Source organism: Leptonotus elevatus, chromosome 8 (assembly GCF_054856555.1).
Source record: "Leptonotus elevatus isolate MCC_2025b chromosome 8, RoL_Lele_1.0, whole genome shotgun sequence".
NCBI classification, from domain to species: Eukaryota; Metazoa; Chordata; class Actinopteri; order Syngnathiformes; family Syngnathidae; genus Leptonotus; species Leptonotus elevatus.
Window position 1 is genome coordinate 10466886 of NC_141246.1, and position 18740 is coordinate 10485625.

Sequence of the window (18740 nt, forward strand, 5' to 3'; positions counted from 1 at the left end):
GCAGTGAAATTAATTATAAGAGTTTTGAACCATCCAAGAAAAAGGAAAAAAAAGACACCAACAGAGGAAGACAGACTGGACTGTATTTGTTTTGTACCAGCATTTACAGCATTACATGCACTCATAAGACCATTGGTTGTGTGTACTGCAACATCCAAAAACAATCACAATATTTTCCACCTATTTTATAGGACGTGCTCAGTTGAAAAGAATGCTGAAAAAGCACAAAAACGTCTCACAGTTGGACTAACGGACAGTACAATACTTCCTATGGCCTAAAAACGAACTACTGTACCTGGAAAGTTGAACCTTTCTCCAAACCCGCCTTATTTTGAAGTTTGGTTCCGGATATGTTACTTCAAACTCCTTTATTTTGAAACGTCAGTCCGGATATGCGGAGTTGTCTTGCAACTTGACAACGGTGCGCTCATTTGATCCATGAAGAGTAGACGGCCTCCGGATATCTACCTGGCTGACACCACTGCAGGTCCTGTCGGCCGCACAAGGTAAGCAATATTATTGCATAAAGACGATTCTTTATTTTTAAGATTGTCTGTGATTGGTAAAAATGAATTGGGGGGGAAAACAAATCTCAGTTTTAAATCTTTGACAAAAAGTGAAGTTTGTCAGGTTGAACGACTTCGAGGAGATGTTGATTTCGCAATCTTTTGGGTGGGGGGGTCTACTCACATAACAAAAAATGGACTGCACCAAACGATTGTCGGTTATTCCAACTCCTCTCAACATGTCAGGGATGCTCAAAACCTAATGTTGAAGGAATAGCACAAGTTGTATAGAAATGTTGAGAGTTCGTGTGAAAGGCAAATGGTAAAAATTGGAGCTGACACATTGTCGTCAAACTGGTCGAGCCACTGGGAATACACCTGACCTGATACTGACTCTGGATTTTGTGTGGTCGGCTACCTGAATTGGGAAAAACACAGGAGCTCTCTGTTCCGTCGGTTCCACGGTAATAATATTAATATGTGTACGGGTACTGTACCACAGCAATTAAAAACATAAATACAATTTAAAAAACATCTCCGTTTATAAAGCAGCCATATTTACCAACAAGATTCTTAAAAAATTAGCGTACAACAGATAGCGGAGGTATCGTGATGACGTTATTAATGAGCTATATAAGACAAAAGGATAAAAATCAATCTCCAATAGGAAATTTCCCGGATTTATCAAAGGGATCTGACACAGTGGATCATTATATATATATATATTTTTTTTTTTACAGAAATAAAAATTTGGGAGATTAGGTATGCCGGCTTTATTATGGTTCTCTAGCTACTTGGAGAACCGATTACAGTTTGTCACATTCAAAAGGAGTAAACTCTTCTCTCATTACGGCAAAATGTGGTGTTCCTCAGGGATCAGTCTTGAGGCCATTCTACCATTCTATATATACATTAATAGTTTGTCAAATGTGTCTGATCAGTTATCAAAAATCTTGTTTGCAGATGATTCTAGTTTTATTCACATTAAAACACAAAAACTAATTTAAAAAAAAGTGAAATGGTTCCAATCTATAAGCTTTCACTCAATATTAAGACAATTAATTTTATTTTATTTGGTCAAAATACCAGAAGAAACCTGTAAATAAAACTGCATATTTATTATATGCCAATAACTAAAGCTAGATGAAAAAAATGTCATGAAAACCTCAAATCTCACATACTCCATCTAAAATTGCCCAAAATATTGGAACAAATGCCAAATTTGTCACAGGAGGCCACATAACATTTCTCAACTCTTTTTTTTCCCCTTCAGTGTGGACCAGCAGCCAGGATGATCCCAGTGGGAGAATTCCGAAACATCGGTATCGAGCAGAACTCCAAGTACCGGGTGCTCAAACCGTGGTGGGATGTTTTCTCCGAGTACCTGTGTGTGGCCATGCTCATGATCGGAGTCTTTGGGTGCACCCTGCAGGTGAGCCCGACTCGGACGTGGCATTTTACTTCCACATAATAGGCAGTCTTTACATTAGCTAGGCTAACACTACCGAGTCAACAGTCGCAGACGCAAAAACTGGTTTTGGATTTTGACACTTCCTTTGTCAAGACGCTCTTCCCCGTCAATGATCTTTCCATCCGTTGTCTCCAGCTCACCCAAGACAAGATCGCTTGCCTGCCAAGTCCCTTCACCAGTCCGACGCCAAGCGCCATCGACTGCAGCTACGTCCGCCACTACGGCGAGAACCAGACGTGGGAGAGCATGAATCTAAAGCCGACCAATCCCGTCATCCGGCAGGTGCTTGGCCGCAAGAATAATCTGGACATCCACCAGTATGTCTTCATCAACCACTACTGCTACGAGCGCTTTGTGCACTGGTATGCCAAGTACTTCCCGTACCTCGTGGTGATCCACACCATGATTTTCATGGTAACCAGCAGCTTTTGGTTCAAGTTCCCCGGGACGTCGTCCAAACTTGACCTGTTTGTCACCATCCTGGGGAAATGCTTTGACTCCCCCTGGACCACCAGGGCCTTGAGTGAGGTTTCCGAGGAAAGGGGCGAGGAGAAGTTGGTCAGCTGGAGGAGAAACACCGTATCCAAAGATCCTGCGGACAAACGAGCCGAGGAGGAGGAGACCGCCCTGCTTCAGCGGTCCGCATCCTGCAAATCCAATCCAGACAAGAAGACCCAAGATTCTCAGTCGGCTCCGTCCGTGTTGGATAAAAAGGAAGGCGAGCAGGCCAAGGCTCTGTTCGAGAAGGTGAAAAAGTTCCGAACTCACGTCGAAGAGGCGGACATCTTGTATATTATGTACGTGCTGCAAACGTCCCTCAAGGTCTTTAAGTTTCTTTTAATCATCATCTACACCGCCGCGCTGTCTCCAAACATCGAAATCGTGGTGCGCTGTTTGGTTCCGCCCGAGCTGACCGGTTTTGACATCTATTGCTGCAACCACAACAAAGCTCACCTGTTCTCCAAACTGGCCTATTGCTACATCAGCTTTGTGGCCGTCTACGGCCTTTTGTGCATCTACACGCTGTACTGGCAGTTCCACCGCCCGTTGAGGATTTACTCCTTCGAGCACGTCAGGCTCGAGACGGGCATCAACGACATACCGGACGTGAAGAACGACTTCGCCTTCCTCCTCCACCTGGTAGACCAATACGACGACCTCTACGCTAAACGATTCGCTTTCTTTCTGTCCGAGGTGAGCGAGAGCCGACTGCATCAGCTCAACCTCAACTACGAGTGGACCGCCAAAAAGCTGCGAGCCCGCCTGGCGAAGAACGCCAGCGACCGGCAGGAGTTGCATCTGGTTCTGTTGCCGGGACTTCCCGACACCGTCTACGAGTTGGCCGAGATAGAGTCGCTGAAACTGGAGCAGGTTAAAAACGTCTCCATCTCGCCCAGCGTGGCTAAGCTGGAGCGTCTTCGGGATTTGTCGCTGATCTACTGCCAGGCCAAGGTCCAGCTGCCCGCCTTGAACCACCTCAAAGAACAACTGAAGTTCCTGCGCCTGTGCTTTGAAAGTCTGGACGAGGTCCCCGAGTGGATGTACCACCTGCAACGACTGGAGGAGCTGCATCTGAACGGCCCGCTAACCAACGAAGTAGCCCGCGGCGCCACCCTGGACTCCCTTCGAGAGCTCGCGGCCCTGAGGGTCCTCAGCCTGCGCTCCAACCTGACCAAGATCCCGGCCAACATCGGCGACGTGGCGCAGCAGCTGCAGCGTTTGTGCATCTACAACGAAGGCACCAAGGTGCAAGCCTACAGCAGCCTGAAGAAGCTGACCAACCTGGTCTCGCTGGAGTTGGTGGGCTGCGAGCTGGAGCGGATCCCCAGCGCCGTCTTCAGTCTGAGTAATCTGCAGGAACTGGACCTGAAGGAAAACAAGCTCACCACCGTGGAAGAGATCCTAAGCCTGCAGCACTGCCGGCGGCTGGTGACGCTGCGCTTGTGGCACAACAAGATCACGTACATCCCCGATCACGTCAGCAAACTGCACACGTTGGAGACTCTGGACGTCAGCTGGAATAAGCTCCGAAAGTTGACCCCGCGATTGTTCTACTGCACCAAGCTGAGGCACTTGGACGTCTCGCACAACCAGCTCACCGCCATCCCGCCCGAGGTGGGCATCCTGCAGGGTCTGCAGTTCTTATCCGCTGCTTTTAACTCGTTGGAGACTCTGCCGGACGAGCTGTTCTCCTGTAAGAGGCTCAAGACTCTGATCCTCGGAAACAACTGCTTGTTCTACCTGAGCTCCAGGGTGGCCAACTTGGGCCAATTAATCCGACTGGAGATCAAAGGGAACCGCCTGGACGGTCTACCTGCCGAGGTGGCCGACTGCCCCCTGCTGACGGCCAGCGGGCTCGTCGCGGAGGAAAACCTGCTGGAGTTGTTGCCGTCACACGTGCGCACAAGGTTGACTAGTAGCTGAGTTGATCCAAAAGAAGTGCTTCACTCATTTGCGATGGATTTACAAGTACAGGTTCAAATGGCAAATTACGGCCGAGGTACATTTAGCGTTTATCCACCTCAGGGGGCGGCCATTTTGCCACTTGCTGTTGACTGAAAATGACATTGCAGTGGCTCAGGGCTCGGGACCAATCACGGTTCACCTGTTTTCTGCGTTTGGTCATGTGACATTCGCAAGCTGAGCCGTGATTGGTTGTTACCTGAGCAACTGTGTTGTCATCTTCAAGCGACGGCACGTGATCGAACAAGGCAAAATGGCCGCCCACTGAGATGGATAAAAACGGGTGGATTTTGCTGCTTTTATTTATATTACATAGGTGCAATATTAATCAGAATACTATGTTTAGTATAGTCGGCCTGCATATAACATATTGTTAAGATTTTTGGGTTGACTTCCCCTTAAAAAATGAATAAGGGGGGGGGGGGGCAAGCTGTTTTTAATCTTATTTTTAGGCATTTACGTTTCTGTTTATTTATTTTTTTACAAGTGATATCACCAGTTATTAAGTATTAGCATGCATGTGTTTAATTAAACCAGTGCTTCACAAAAAAAAAAAATTGCTACCTCCGCCCAGGAAAAAAATTATAATTTACGCCCCTCCAAATTCTTCACCGTGACTATAAATAGTATCATTTGTCTTTAGAATTGTTGTCAGTGCACCTCTGCATGCTCTGAGGTGCCACCTACTGTAGCGGATGTGCAATTACACTTTATTCTAGTACGGTTAAAATAATAAATTTAAAAAAACACGCCACGAACCCCCAGGGGCGCCCGCCCCCCAATTTGAGAAGGACTGGTTTGAAGTAAAATGTTTATTTTTACAGTTTGAAGTCTAGACAAACGTCGCCTCTATTTGACACAAGACCGAAACGCACCTTTCTGATTCTTTTGTGGCTTCTTTTCTAACAACTATGCACATTTTTAACAGTGCGGAGTCTTTCAGGTGGGCAATTAGTGTTTCCCACAGTGTCACATTGCCGCCTTTCAGTTGGCAAACAAGCGGAGGGAGACGGTGAAGGGAGCTTTTCTTTGCACGGCGACGGTATAATATGTGCTCTGTTCAACGGGACAGAGGAAGAAGACTGAACTCATACATTTAAAACAAGTCCATAAGTGTCAGAAAGATGCGGCGGTACATACATTTCACATATTTTTTTATACGCTACATATTACTGAGCATGGTTGGCATTGTTGTTTTTTCTTTTACTACCTTAACTGTATTTTATATCAAATGGAATGTAAAATAATAAACATTGTAAAAAAATGAATAAAACTTTAAGAACACTTTTTCAATTTTTAACATTATTAATGGTTAAACGACAGGATGCCGTCGTTGCGGCTGGTTAACAGCAGCATCAAACCAGGACGAGTCGAAGGGTTTATGCTTTTTCAGCACGGTCATGTTGCGACTTGCTCGTGTAAAACCAGGTCCGTTTTGCAAACATACTTCAGGAAGACGTTGTACGATGATGTGCCTTACACCGCACCGAAAGCTCCAAAACATGAAGGTTCTTGTTCTCCGCAGATGTTAGACATCGGCCTTACTGTGGAAATAAGACCGGCACAACGTGTGCTCGTAACTGTCGCGCGTTTCCTTAACTTGTCCGCCAAGTTTTGTGAACAAAAAGCAATGTGACTTGGTGGCAAGATGCAACACGAAGAAGCATGTCGTGTTTGTGGGCGTGTCGCTTTGAGATGGGTTGAATGGACGGATGCGTCGGGATGACGCGCCGGTTGTATTATAGCTTTTTACAGTCCAAAAATGTGCATGCTACTCTAGGTTTATTGTAGATATTATTTTTCACAAGTGTAAAAGGGTTGTTTGTCTATCTATATATTCTCTCACACACGTTATCAGGCCAAACTGTAAACCCTTTAGATATTGTTAAATATTTTGTATCTTTTTTTTCAAGGACAAAACCAAAGAACTGAAACTTTTCTACATTGAATCCATCTACAACTTATATCACTGTAAAGGTTCTGTCCCCTCAAAAAAAAACTGACAACAAAAGTGACTACACCCTTAAGTGAAACTGTCGAAAGTGGGCCCAATTATCTTTTTTTCTACAATGTAGTCAGAGTACAGTTTAAGAGTGTAAATTTGTAAATGTACTGTCCCCTAAAATAACTCAACATACAGCAATTAATTATTATATACACAGCTGGCAACAAAAGTGAGTGCACCCCTATAAGTGAAACTGTTGAAAGTGTCTTTTTATTTTATTTAAAAAATAAATCTTTTTTTTGCTGCAATGTTGTCAAAGTACAGCGTATGTATGTGTAAATTTGTTGTCTATGCTCTGAGCTTGTTTTCACAAAGTTGACCAACATGCAAAACAACAAGTCACAACATTGTATATCCAGGGCGTGTTTTTAAATACACTCAAGCAAGCACGAACGCCCTCAGCAACACTCAGTCAGGAAGTTCTACCGGACCTGGTGGTCACCTCTTTGCTATGTTAAGCACTGTGGATTTATTGGATTTTGAGCGCTTTTTACCCTAAGTAGGGATGTAACGATAACGGCAATATCGTGATATCGCGATATTAAAACTGCCACAATATTGTCGTCGTTTTGTCACGATCAGGTTGATTTCCATTTGTGCAGTTCTGGCACAGTATGGTGGCTAGTTTTTTGTTTTTTTTATGCAGTTTAATTTTGATAAGGGATGTTTTGGCCCTTCTATGTTTAAAATCCATGCTAATGGTCAGATGAAGGGGAACGTAATATGCTTGTGTACCGAGTCAATATGTGGAGCAACTCAATGTGTGCGCGTGCATTAGCAAGTAAGTGCCTCAATATTAAGCGTTATTAGAGATTGTAGGTTGTTTATATGCAATGCACAAGATTGTGTGTGTGACTTTTTTAGTACCGCCAACATCCTCACAATATGATAATTATCGTATGGTGATGTTTGGATATAAGAGAGTATTTCTGTCATTTTGATCTTGTTTAGCTGTTATTATATTGTATTCATTCTTGCAGTAAAAAACTGAAGTGAAACAGTACATGCAGCCCACACAGTAAGTTTGACTTTAAAAGTTTAATTTGTGCTTTCATATTCAAACGGCAAACTGAATTATTTCATTTGTGTATTAAAAGCATTCTTGGTATAAATAACATTTAAAAAAATACAAATAATCACTGCTATATCAGCAACAATAAATAATTTAAAGTCTAAGTTCATCTAGTTTCATGCAAGGTTAAGTTCGTTTTGCACCAGTTCAAGTTTCATAACATTAAAAATCAACAAGACAAACAAATCAACTGTTACAATTGTTACACATGAACACAAAACAGTGGGAGGGAATCAAACTAATGTGCACTCCCGATCCAAAGAGCAAACAGATAAATATGTTTTAGTAAATAAGGTGCCTACATTGCACTGTGCAAAACAACCAACGGAAAAGTAGCTGCCATGACCACTTAAGTGCGTCATGTATGAACGTCAAGCTAAGAAAAAAATAACTTTTACATACATGCCAACCAATTCAAGTCACCAGGTTTGAAAAGACCACGACGGCGCGGCCGAGACTACGAACGGATGTGAGCGAAGAGCAGGCGGATCATGTCGGGCCGGCGGGACGCCCGGGCCACGTCCACGGCGGTCTGGCCACGGGCGTTGGCGCGGCCCAGGTCGGAAAGCGGCGCCAGGAACTCCACGACGTAGCGGTGGCCCTCCCGGATGGCCAAGTGGATGGGCAGGGCGCCGGCGTGGTCCGCCACGTTCACCGAGGCGCCGTGCTCCACCAGGACCTGCAGCGTGTCCACGAAGCCCGTGCGGGCGGCGTCGTGGACCGGAGCGGTCCCGCCCGCGTCCTGCACGTTGGGGTCGGCTCCGTTTTCCAGGAGCAGGCGGGCTACTTTGGAGTTGCCCATCATCATCACCTGCACAATAACACTCAGTGAGGCCTTCTTGGGGTTCTCGCCTCTTCTCGAGCACTGACTGAAGCAAACGCCACAGGATCTCTTTTTTGTTTTTTTTGGACGCGTCACTGATCCTTCAGGCCCACGTTGACGGGGAAACTCATAGTTTGGGTTTGACGTGTAGCTTTTGTGACATTGGTCCCGGAACTTATCTGACATACCTCGTAATGGGACTTGTGTCATGTAAAATCACATCATATCAATCTGACATCCCTGCATGAATAAAAGTTGTGGGGTTTTTTTTTAGAACTGAAGGCATTTCCAGGAATCAATGTTATTTTTTATGTTTATTTGTTTTAAATACAGGCTTATTTCATCAGAGAATAAAGATATATCTTCCAGAATAAAATGTGACTTTTGTCTCCTGCTTAACGTTGATTTAAATGTCATAACATTTGGGAAAATACAACTTTATTCCAGTACTGATTATGACTTTTTATATTGACAAGTCACATCGTGGTTCTTGTAAAGATACTACTGTCCTGAAATTTGCAACTTTATTCCTCACAAATTTTGAGGAGCCATAACATTTTTATTTTTTTTAATAAACAACTTTTTAATAGTTATGGCATTTAGGGGTACACATTATACGTTGAATTGGTTTCATCTTTAGGATTATGAGGGAGTTCTTGGGGGGGGGGGAGGTTTGAATAAATCCTTACTCCAGAAGTCTTACTAATAAGACAAACAAAATAAAATACAATGGATATTATGTAAATGTGGCACCCATTCAAAGCATAAATAACTCTGTTTAAAAATAAATAAATAATAAAAATAAGTGTGAGGCGCCAAATGACACCCTTGTCTTTAAAAGTAAGCCGGGTTAAAATTGACAGTGGTTATATTTATTTACACTTGAATGACCGCTTAATAAAGTAAAAGCTTTAAAAAATATATATATGGTGGCTAAATTTTCACTCTGGAACAGATTTACTATTTCCCATGGAGAATTTTGTTATTTGTAATTTGGTATTTTGAAAATAATGTGTCACTACTGCGGCAAGTTGGAGTAGTGGTTATCAGGTCTGCCTTACAGTTCTGAGGTTCTGGATTCGAATTCCAGCTGCAGTCTTTGCGTTTGACTTTGTACCAGGTTTTTTTTCCTGGCTCAAGTTGAGGCAGAGGTGGTATCATCCTGACTATGATGGGTGACTACCGATACCGATACATCGGTGCCAATACCAGTCTTATTTTAAAGGTATCGTACTCACGGCGGTGACCTATGATACCATTATCGGCCGCCCTCTTGCGGCCGTTTTACGATCAGGGACAAGAAATTAGAATTTATATGAATACAAAGTTGCCATTAACTTAATACAATTTTAAGGAAATATAATATATTGGGGTAGAAATGTCTTCTTTTTTTAAATCATCTGTCATTTATGGGTGGGGAATTGTATTTACTTTTTTTTGGGGGGGGGGGTATCAGTGACTACTCGAGTTGGTATCCCAGGCAACATATAATAATTCCATGTTTCAATAATAAGAATAATAGTTCCAATAAGAATTATGTCTATTATCATGTTAAAGCATTCATTCATCATCAGTCACTCAGGCTGGAGGTGGCAAGCAAATAAGGTGGAGGTGGCCGCCTCTGAATTTTGTGCACAGGAAAAACCCTGTATAATCTTCTTCTGCTTGAGTGTACTCCACGTACACGTATACATGTGTTGAAGACACTAAACGGCCCCGATTGTGGAGTTATTGCGTCAGTCACAAAATGAATCTTGCGACACGCATCAACTTTGCATCATAAATGTTGCTAATCCATTTAGGTACAACCTGTCGAACTTGCAATGTCTCAAATGAGTATGGCCGTTTGCTCAAGAAGCATTTGTAACAAGTGGTTAAATTTATGAAAGTTTGACAGCTAAAGATGAATAAAAAAAATTACTCGAACAGCATTTGTTACAGCATCACAGAATGATGAACTGATTCCCAACAAACTGCTCCATAATTATGAAAAAAAATCCCACCACTCTAACCATCCCTACCAACACGCTGTGTCCTTCACCTGTAGCGCAGTCCTGCCGAACTCGTTGACAGTATCGGGATGCAGCCTGCATTCCTCCAGAATCCTCCGCACCTCACCGAGGTTCCCCCGGGCAGCAGCTGCCGTCAATCCTCGGGCGCCGTGCGTCTGCACCATGTCCGACTCCGCCTCGTCTTCACGTCTGCTCACAGCAAGGCAAGGAGAAGGAAGGAGGAGAGAGACGTCTTAGACAAACAAACAAAAAGCGAACCCCAAGGCGACGGAGGATGAACTCGGTTAACTTCATTTTTTGCCATATTTAATTTGCGGTTCGTTCGAGGGTAACGTTCGGTCGGCTGCGTCCGTCCGTCCGTCCGTCCGTATCGAGTAACCGAAAGCGACCTCACGTCAAAGGAATCTTTGACTGCGGTTAGCTCGCAAGCTAACGGCTAACATAAAAGAGACCGGCGACAAGGGGGTTTAAAAACCTACTACCTTGGTGGATTCGTTGAGAGTTGGCGACGTCACCGAGCTCCTCGCCTGATGTCCTCAATGGTGGCTATTATTTAATTGAAATACGAACAGTAAATGTTTATTAATATTAGGATAATACATTTGCCCGCTGAGTGCCACACAGCTGCGTCGCGAGTGTACAATTTACAAACACTGCAGAGTAGCACGCGTCGACCAATCACGGCTCGCTAAGAGGGTGGGGTCTTGTCATATATGGTAAAGAGGCGCGGCCAAGGCTTCGTTACTACACTATCACCGTGGCAACAGTAGAATTTGGCCAATCAGAACGCGTGCTGAAGAAAGCGGGCGATTCATATACGTTAATGTTTGTGGAGGAACTTCATTCATTATCTCCCTTTCCACACAATAACGTCTGAAACGTTTTCATTCCTCGCGGAATTCTACCAGTAAAAAAACAAAATAATAATTAAAAATACAAATCACAATGCAATACTGGAATACTGACAATATAGAAAATATGTTGCAAACTGGTCTAATTTGAATAAACAAATACTTTATTTGTTTTTAGAAGCTTTCAACATTAATCACAATCATAAAAATCTACTTCCTTACATTTCAATAATCAAGATCAGAGACATTAAGTAGCTCATTTGAAATTGAAAAGGCAGTCTTCTCAGTCCAATGGTCTAACATCCGCAGGCTTTACATATTGGTCCGCAGCTGGTAATCTAAAAAAGACAAACAAACAGCAATCATGTTCATTATATTTGGTACTAGTAGATCATCTTAATGTTACAGAACTATGTTAAGGATTACAGTAAATTCCCCCCCCAAAAAATGTATATGCTTTTCAAATACTGTAGATAAAATACTCCAATATTATATGTGTACCTAATAAACTGGCCAGTGAACATATACTTTGTATATACATTGCACAAGTGGATAGACAAACGGTAATAATGAATAGTGAATTACCTCCACTTTGCGTAATGTAACGGACCCACGGCAACGCTTGGTAACCACTTTTTTCTATTATCTTCATGTATCGCACCTGTTAAAAACATAGGAGTCAAACACACTGTTTGAAGGTCTATAATTGTAACAACATTTTCTTACCATTTCATTCCATTGTCCATATTTAATTCTACATTACATGCACCTCCAAAGGCCAACACGCATTACTGAGGCAATTCTATAGCATTTAAATAACATAAAAAAAAATTAAAAAAACATGCATGCATACCTGTATTCCAGAGACTGTGAAGTAAGGGATTTCAAATTTGACAGTAATGGGAGGTTTGCCTTCAAGCTCATCTTTCTCCACACTGGGTAGACCAAAGTGGGCCCTCATTAGAAATTCCTTGCCTCCCTACATAGTTGGACAGAGCTTTTTGTTAGAGCCAAATAAAAGATCGACCACTACAATAAAACACAGATTTGGTCATGTTAATATTTTTTCCACAAATTAATACTAGTGTGCACATGGGTCTTTTTTATTTTTTTCTTTATATAAATTTTTTTTTTTACAAATTATTGATGCAATGTTAATGGCTCAACAAACATGATTTGTGGGATGCATGGATTCTGCCTGATGCATGAAGAAAAAAAAAAATCTCGACTAAAACACGACATATACAAAAATTCAAATCGAAGATTTGTCTTACTGGGAAAGATTTGATGGTCCACACCACCAGGTTCTTCTCTGGTACATATTTGGCATTGCCCGTACTGGTTTTGAACTTGGGTGAGTCGGCATCACTGGGGACAGGAACCCTCACTTCCACGTTGTTTGCAACAGATTGTTTTTTAAACTGGCCCTTTGCCTAAAGTAGTACAAAAAAAGTAAGTCATAAAGCAGGAGAAACACGTGACAAATGAAAGCTTTTCAGTTGGGTTTGCCATTGAAAGTGTCTCGGCCGCCGTACCTTCACCATGATTTCCACTCTGCTGTGAGAAAACTTCTCTATAATTGATTCAATCCATATCAGCGGTTTCACCTGCCACAGATGACAATTTCACACGTCCCCGTCAAGCATCGTTGAAACGAGGCGAAAACGTTTTGAAAATCGAAAGAAAATGGACGTGGACCACAGTGCATTGTTGTGAAATCAACTAACATGGGTGTTGATGCGATAGGACATAAGTTCAGACTCCCCGTCTGGAGGAACGAAGGAGATGGTGCGGTCGTTCTCGAAGCGTGACAGACGTACGCACTGGTGGAACTTCACATCTTCCATCACCACCGTCTTGCCCTTGTCACCTGAGCAGATGACAAAACTGTCAAATAATTCACCACGGCGGATTCATATCGGCGTTCACAAAAGTTGCGCACGTCCGGTGAGCGCGAACAGCACTCTGTCGTTGAGGCCGAGTCGCAGTTCGGGCATCCCTGACAGCATGGTCTTGAGTTTGATGCTGCCCACGATGTCGCTGCTCATCACGCCGCCGTTTGCGTTCACCTGGAGAAACCAAGTTGAAAGAGAAAAATATACATCTTGTAGTTGATTCACTTCATTTCTGAATATTTCACACACACCCAAAAACTGTGTGCAGTCATAGTAAATTATTATGCGAGGACTCTTTTTTTTTAAATTGAACTCCTGAAATAACATCTAGTGTGCACACGGTGGTGTCAAATATCTTAGTAAATCTGCTTCCCTTCCCTTGGGGCACCACCTGTTCCCACTTGGTAAGCATTTATTTATATTTGAGGTGAGCCATTAAAGCAGCTGGCGATTGACTGAGGTACGGCTTTTTTATTATTAATATAACAGAAAGGCGGCCTAACTGCATTATTCATTGTCAGCTACAGCATATGTTCTGCGTCTGTGTGTGTGTGTGTGTGTGTGTGTGTGTGTGTGTGTGTGTGTGTGTGTGTGTGTGTGTGTGTGTGTGTGTGTGTGTGTGTGTGTGTGTGTGTGTGTGTGTGTGTGTGTGTGTGTGTGTGTGTGTGTGTGTGTGTGTGTGTGTGTGTGTGTGTGTGTGTGTGTGTACGGGGCTATTTGTAGTCATTTGAGCTAAAAGTAACAACTTCTAATTCACTGGCGGACCAGCTCGGACCCATCTCATGTTGTGATAGCACTATATCAATCCTAAAATTACATTTGGCAGTTGTCTCACAAATTAAATTTGGCTTTTGATCGTGTCACTTAAAAAAAAAAATACTAGTGTTGATTTGTATCGAGAACAGTATGTTAACAGTAACAGTGAATTACCTATTTGATTTTTTTCGCCCCCCCTAACCCTTCCACAAGTCTGCACCAGAACCCTTGCTAGTAGGAAAGTAGTACTTGGTATCAAAGTAGTATTCAATCTTAATTTTATGTTGTAGAATTTGTCTTGTTGAAGTAGAAACTTACCAACACATTGATAGACTCAATGACATCGATAAAGACTTCGTTCTTTTTGTATTTGATGCCCTCAGACCTCCAGGAAACAGCGTTGGTGACCGTGGTCGGCACCTTCGACTTTGCCACCTCGAGTTTGGCACCCTCCTGTGTAATGTACCTACACAAAAAGACATGCTCAATAAGTTGATAAGATTATCCGTATGTCTGTCTCAGCCTCACTCCTGAAGGATCTTGCTGTCGGTAGTCTGAGGAAATCCGAAGTCCATCAGCTCGTCCAGAAGCTCGTAGACGACCACAAAGTTGTCCTGAATGCTCTCCTCCTCGAGCTCCTTGAAATACTCTGTAAACACCTGCGGCACGCACAAATTAACTGTGACGGGTGACTTTTCTGGTGAGCTTTCCTATGTGACTGGGAAAATAACAAACAAAATAAGTAAGCACACTCACCTCGACAAGTTTATAAAGGAAGGAGTATACAAGTGAGGCGTTTGAGTTCTTGTTTGTGGTGGCCACCACTGCCGGAACATCAAGTCAAGGAGCTTTTATATAGCGCTGACCGGCTGCTTACCACAACTATAAGGTCCACAGCAAAGTACAGCAGGTGTAGCTAATGTTGCTGCTGTTATTTTTTTTATAAACACATCCCAGTTGAGAGCTTCTGTAACGTCTCTAAAAGCAGGTGAAGGATACAGTAGAGGTTGCTGTGTTTGATCCACATGAAGTGAACGTTGCCATGTGACATCACGGGACACATAAGCCCTTCCTCGTCGTGTTGCATGAGCAGAGGCATGAAGTGGTCAATTTCCGCCATGTCCACATCGCCTTTATAGTTGCGACATATCAACACCTGGAAAGCAGGAGTATATCAGATGGTTTAGTGTGCCTGAAAAATGTGTACAAATTGGGAAATAGAGAGAACAAGTACAGTAGCCTATATTGCTTATTATAAAATAAATACAGTGCAGGGCAGAAATATTTTCCCCCCTTCTTTCTTGTTAGGGGTGTGAATTGCCTAGTACCTGGCGATTCAATTTGTATCACGATTTATAGGTCACGATTCGATTTGATACCAATTAATCGTGATACGAATCTATAAATTGATTGCGATAAAAAAAATGTTGTTTTAGAAAATACTAATCAGTACACTTGTACATGTACACTGTAAAATTTGTATGAAAATTTATTTATTTATCTGAAAATTCAGGCTTAGAACTGAGCCACTGCATTTAACAAACAGGTTGCAGTCTGTTTCATGTTTGAACAGCACTGAAATAAAATATTAAGGCTTAATGTTCCATTAATATAACATTCTTCCATGCTTAATGTGTGAATCCTAACCCTAAGTAAGACGTTTTGTTGAATATTCCCATAAAAAAAAGTTTAAAAATCAATTTAGCTTCATATGGAATCGATTCGAGAATTGCACGCTGTAATTTCGCGATATATTGCAGAATCGATTTTTCTAACACCCCTATTTCTTGTGGTTCTTTGTGTGTTCTTTTTTAGTGCATATATTATTATTATTATTATTATTATTATTTAAAAACTGCATTCTTAACTCTAAACGTCTGACACATTTGTTTTTGGAATCAGGGGTCATGTTTTCTTGTATTCAACTATTTATTTGAATTTATGTCAAAATGGAGATGCCACATTATTTTAGTTTGTATTTTTCATTGTTTTGAATGAAAAGTACATTTTGTTTTGAATATTACACAATTATTGTATGTAGCCTGACCAACCTCAAATGGTCGTTTGACTCAATGAACCAACATTTTGTATACTTTTTTTTTTAAATTTGTATTTGAGTACCCTTATAACTTGCTAAATTCAGAAACCTAAAGCACAACATCGCTTTACTTACAAATACACTATAACGAATCAGCCCTTTACACAGCGTTGGGCGCTAACATGTCCGTCAAGTTATATTTGATCAAATTTGATTGCCAATTCATATTTGACAACAGGCTTTAGCTTTGCTGCAGGCGTTCTTCACAGGCACCTATCACTCAACCCGGAAGTACAGAAATAAGGCTAAATGAGTATAATGAGCGCTTCGTTAATTTTTAACAGGACCATTAATATTTAACAGTTAAAGCGGCATTTACCGTCTAAAACGTACATTTGTTTGGTCACGTTGGTAAAAATCGGTGGTTTAAAAGAGTTGAATCACACACAAAACAACGTCATATATCAATCTTACCTTCCCCTTGAGGTCTAACACAAACACAGCCGAAAGAGACATGGTTCACGAACACGCACAAAAACAGTTTGAAGTTTCAAACCAGAGTCCACAACTCGCATAAAATCAATCTTATAACTCTAAAAACTTCCACATCGAAGCAATTCATCAACGTCAGTCGTATACTCCGCACCTCCGCGCTTCCCATGAAGGTGTCACGACGTCATCGTATCCAGGTGAAACATTGACCAGGCTCACCTGGGCCTCAGACGAGGATGCACCGCTCACGTTGGCCACGCGAGGACGCTGCGTGCACACAAATAACATGAATAGCGTTCATTCAAAGCCGTCAACAAACAAAAATCATTGGACAATTTCTGTTGATGTTGAATGCCCGTGAATAACTAAATATTTATATAGCTGCTGCTGTTATCAAAGCAACAAATGTACATTATGTACCTGTGTGTATCGTGGCGGAGAGGTTTGTGTGTCCCAGTGACCCAAGGAGCTAATTAATAGGGTCACTGAGGGCAAACAGGTACGGGTACCCTGAGACAACTGTCTCTTTGGTTGAGGTCAGTTGGTAAAAAAGCTTCTCAGCAGCAGGACCATGTCACTGGTCTGATTTGGAAAGTTTGGGAACATCTCAGAATCCCACAACTAGTCTGTAAACAACCGCAAAGGCGCTCAACTTCTGGCTAACCAGACACCATGAATAGTATATATATTTTTTTAATGCTGTATATAATAGTGTAGTACAAACACAGCTTTGTGTAGGCTAAATACTGTACATAGCATGGACTTCATCCAGGTAACCGGGATGTTATCAGTAGTATGTGTGCTGAGGCAACAATAGCAACCTAATGTGTGCGTGTGTGTGTTTGTTCAGATAGATATCCTCCCCACTAACTTACTACGTGTGTCCACATGGGTTTGGCTCTTGCTCATCATATACAAACAACAGACCTTGTATGCACACAGTGGATGTGTGCCTCATAACACATTCATATATGTTGAACATTCTTAAAAAGAAACAGAGAAGCAAGTGGGGCTTCACAATGAACTATCAAGAATCTTGAACGTTTTTTTCATAAATTAACTCGGCCTACAGTTCGTTTTTCGTTTATTCTCTCTTCATTTTATTGAGTTTGGAACTGGGGTGCATTTTTAGGATTGTGAATCTGTACTTATAACTCAGTACATTTTCAAGCTAATCTTTTTCTGAAGTTAAACTACAGTCATGTGTTTTATTTGTTGGGTGTGGAGGCTGCCAACAAGATGCTCTCTAAATTATCTCACAAATCAATACACGGCTATATATATATAGAGCACAGGAATGTTGTCCAAGGACAAATAGAATTAGCGCATAGCAGAAAAAAAGTCAGTTGATTTAGTCAAAGAACTCATTGTTGAAAGCAGCTGGGGTGAGACTCGGGGAGTTTTAGTGTGGTGCATCATTGTGAAACCGATACTAGAGACACCTTCTGCACCCTTGCTTCACATATAGACATTTTATTTATAAAAAAAAAAGACATTTTATTTATAAAAAAAAAAAAAAGTATATTTATTATTATTTTAAGTCACTGTAACATTATACTGCATGGATATTAACTATATGGCAAAAATGTCACTTGAGTAATGATTAAAGTATTGTATAAAACATTGCAAATATTTTTAATTGAAAAAAAAGTTCTTGAAAGATTAAACGTGTATTGTTAAATACAACTGAACTGTACTATATAATCACACAAGGAGCCACATTTTGAGAATCATTACATTTGAAGTCCTCTTGGGAAACAATGCGAAAATAGCATTTGCCAACTGCTACTGATATTGTATGCACCTTTGACTATATATCTGGTTATAATAAACATATTTTCTCCCTGGTGCATGTGATTGTACTTGATTGGTTGCCAAGCAGACATCTATTGTGAGTTGGCGTCTTTGTTCGGAACCTGACGGGAGACAATTTTTCCTCTCATCTAAATCTCAACCCTTAACAGATTCATCTTTGTGGACACTCCCCGGTCGCACCGATGATAAAGTGGCGTGAGATGCGGCTCCTCCCACTCCTGCAGTCAGCCGACCAATGGGGAGGCATCCGCGGCATGAGGTGAGTGGGGATGAGGGCGGGTGGAGCAGGTAACGCATGCGGTGAAACTGCTCATTGTCTCATGGGAATTGCGCCGCAGCCTCATTAGTATGTGTAAAAAAACAAAACAAAAAAATTTGCATGTTGTATGATGCAACGACTTGACAATGCACGTAAAATGGTGCAACTTGAGTGTGAGATTCAAATAAAGTAAGATTAATTGAAAACAAACAAATCGTGTCAATGAATGAATCTATTGGCGTTAACAGTCGGTTGTAGAATGTGGATGCCTGAACCGGACCG

General features: G+C 41.9%; 3 protein-coding genes across 3 annotated transcripts; 1 reads left to right on the top strand and 2 right to left on the bottom strand.

The window, feature by feature from the left end:
• The first annotated feature begins 90 nt into the window (after window positions 1-90).
• LOC147169703 (volume-regulated anion channel subunit LRRC8C) lies at window positions 91-6633 on the top strand. The gene is made up of 3 exons (XM_086081979.1): window positions 91-506; window positions 1780-1938; window positions 2113-6633. Exons 2-3 carry the CDS (start codon window positions 1798-1800, stop codon window positions 4399-4401), a joined length of 2430 nt encoding a protein of 809 aa, XP_085938105.1. The 5' UTR covers window positions 91-506; window positions 1780-1797; the 3' UTR covers window positions 4402-6633.
• An 835-nt stretch (window positions 6634-7468) lies between these two features.
• On the bottom strand, window positions 7469-11020 carry cdkn2d (cyclin-dependent kinase inhibitor 2D (p19, inhibits CDK4)). Its single transcript, XM_086081982.1, has 3 exons — window positions 10835-11020; window positions 10382-10541; window positions 7469-8328 (listed from the first exon to the last, which is right to left on the bottom strand). Exons 2-3 carry the CDS (start codon window positions 10514-10516, stop codon window positions 7975-7977), a joined length of 489 nt encoding a protein of 162 aa, XP_085938108.1. The 5' UTR covers window positions 10517-10541; window positions 10835-11020; the 3' UTR covers window positions 7469-7974.
• Window positions 11021-11346: 326 nt separating this feature from the next.
• ap1m2 (adaptor related protein complex 1 subunit mu 2) lies at window positions 11347-16608 on the bottom strand. The gene is made up of 12 exons (XM_086082648.1): window positions 16367-16608; window positions 14854-15010; window positions 14611-14678; window positions 14383-14513; window positions 14173-14320; window positions 13146-13272; window positions 12931-13073; window positions 12739-12810; window positions 12478-12636; window positions 12057-12182; window positions 11789-11864; window positions 11347-11541 (listed from the first exon to the last, which is right to left on the bottom strand). Exons 1-12 carry the CDS (start codon window positions 16406-16408, stop codon window positions 11516-11518), a joined length of 1275 nt encoding a protein of 424 aa, XP_085938774.1. The 5' UTR covers window positions 16409-16608; the 3' UTR covers window positions 11347-11515.
• Between the last annotated feature and the right edge of the window lie 2132 nt (window positions 16609-18740).

Coding starts and splice junctions, on each gene's coding strand:
- cdkn2d (XM_086081982.1), bottom strand. CDS start 10,516: ATGGTGCAGACGCACGGCGCCCGAGGATTGACGGCAGCTGCTGCCCGG. Junction 8,329..10,381: donor TCGGCAGGACTGCGCTACAG/GTGAAGGACACA, acceptor GTTATTGTGCAG/GTGATGATGATGGGCAACTC.
- LOC147169703 (XM_086081979.1), top strand. CDS start 1,798: ATGATCCCAGTGGGAGAATTCCGAAACATCGGTATCGAGCAGAACTCC. Junction 1,939..2,112: donor TCTTTGGGTGCACCCTGCAG/GTGAGCCCGACT, acceptor CGTTGTCTCCAG/CTCACCCAAGACAAGATCGC.
- ap1m2 (XM_086082648.1), bottom strand. CDS start 16,408: ATGTCTCTTTCGGCTGTGTTTGTGTTAGACCTCAAGGGGAAG. Junction 13,273..14,172: donor TTGAGTCTATCAATGTGTTG/GTAAGTTTCTAC, acceptor TGGTTTCTCCAG/GTGAACGCAAACGGCGGCGT. Junction 12,811..12,930: donor CCTATCGCATCAACACCCAT/GTTAGTTGATTT, acceptor CATCTGTGGCAG/GTGAAACCGCTGATATGGAT.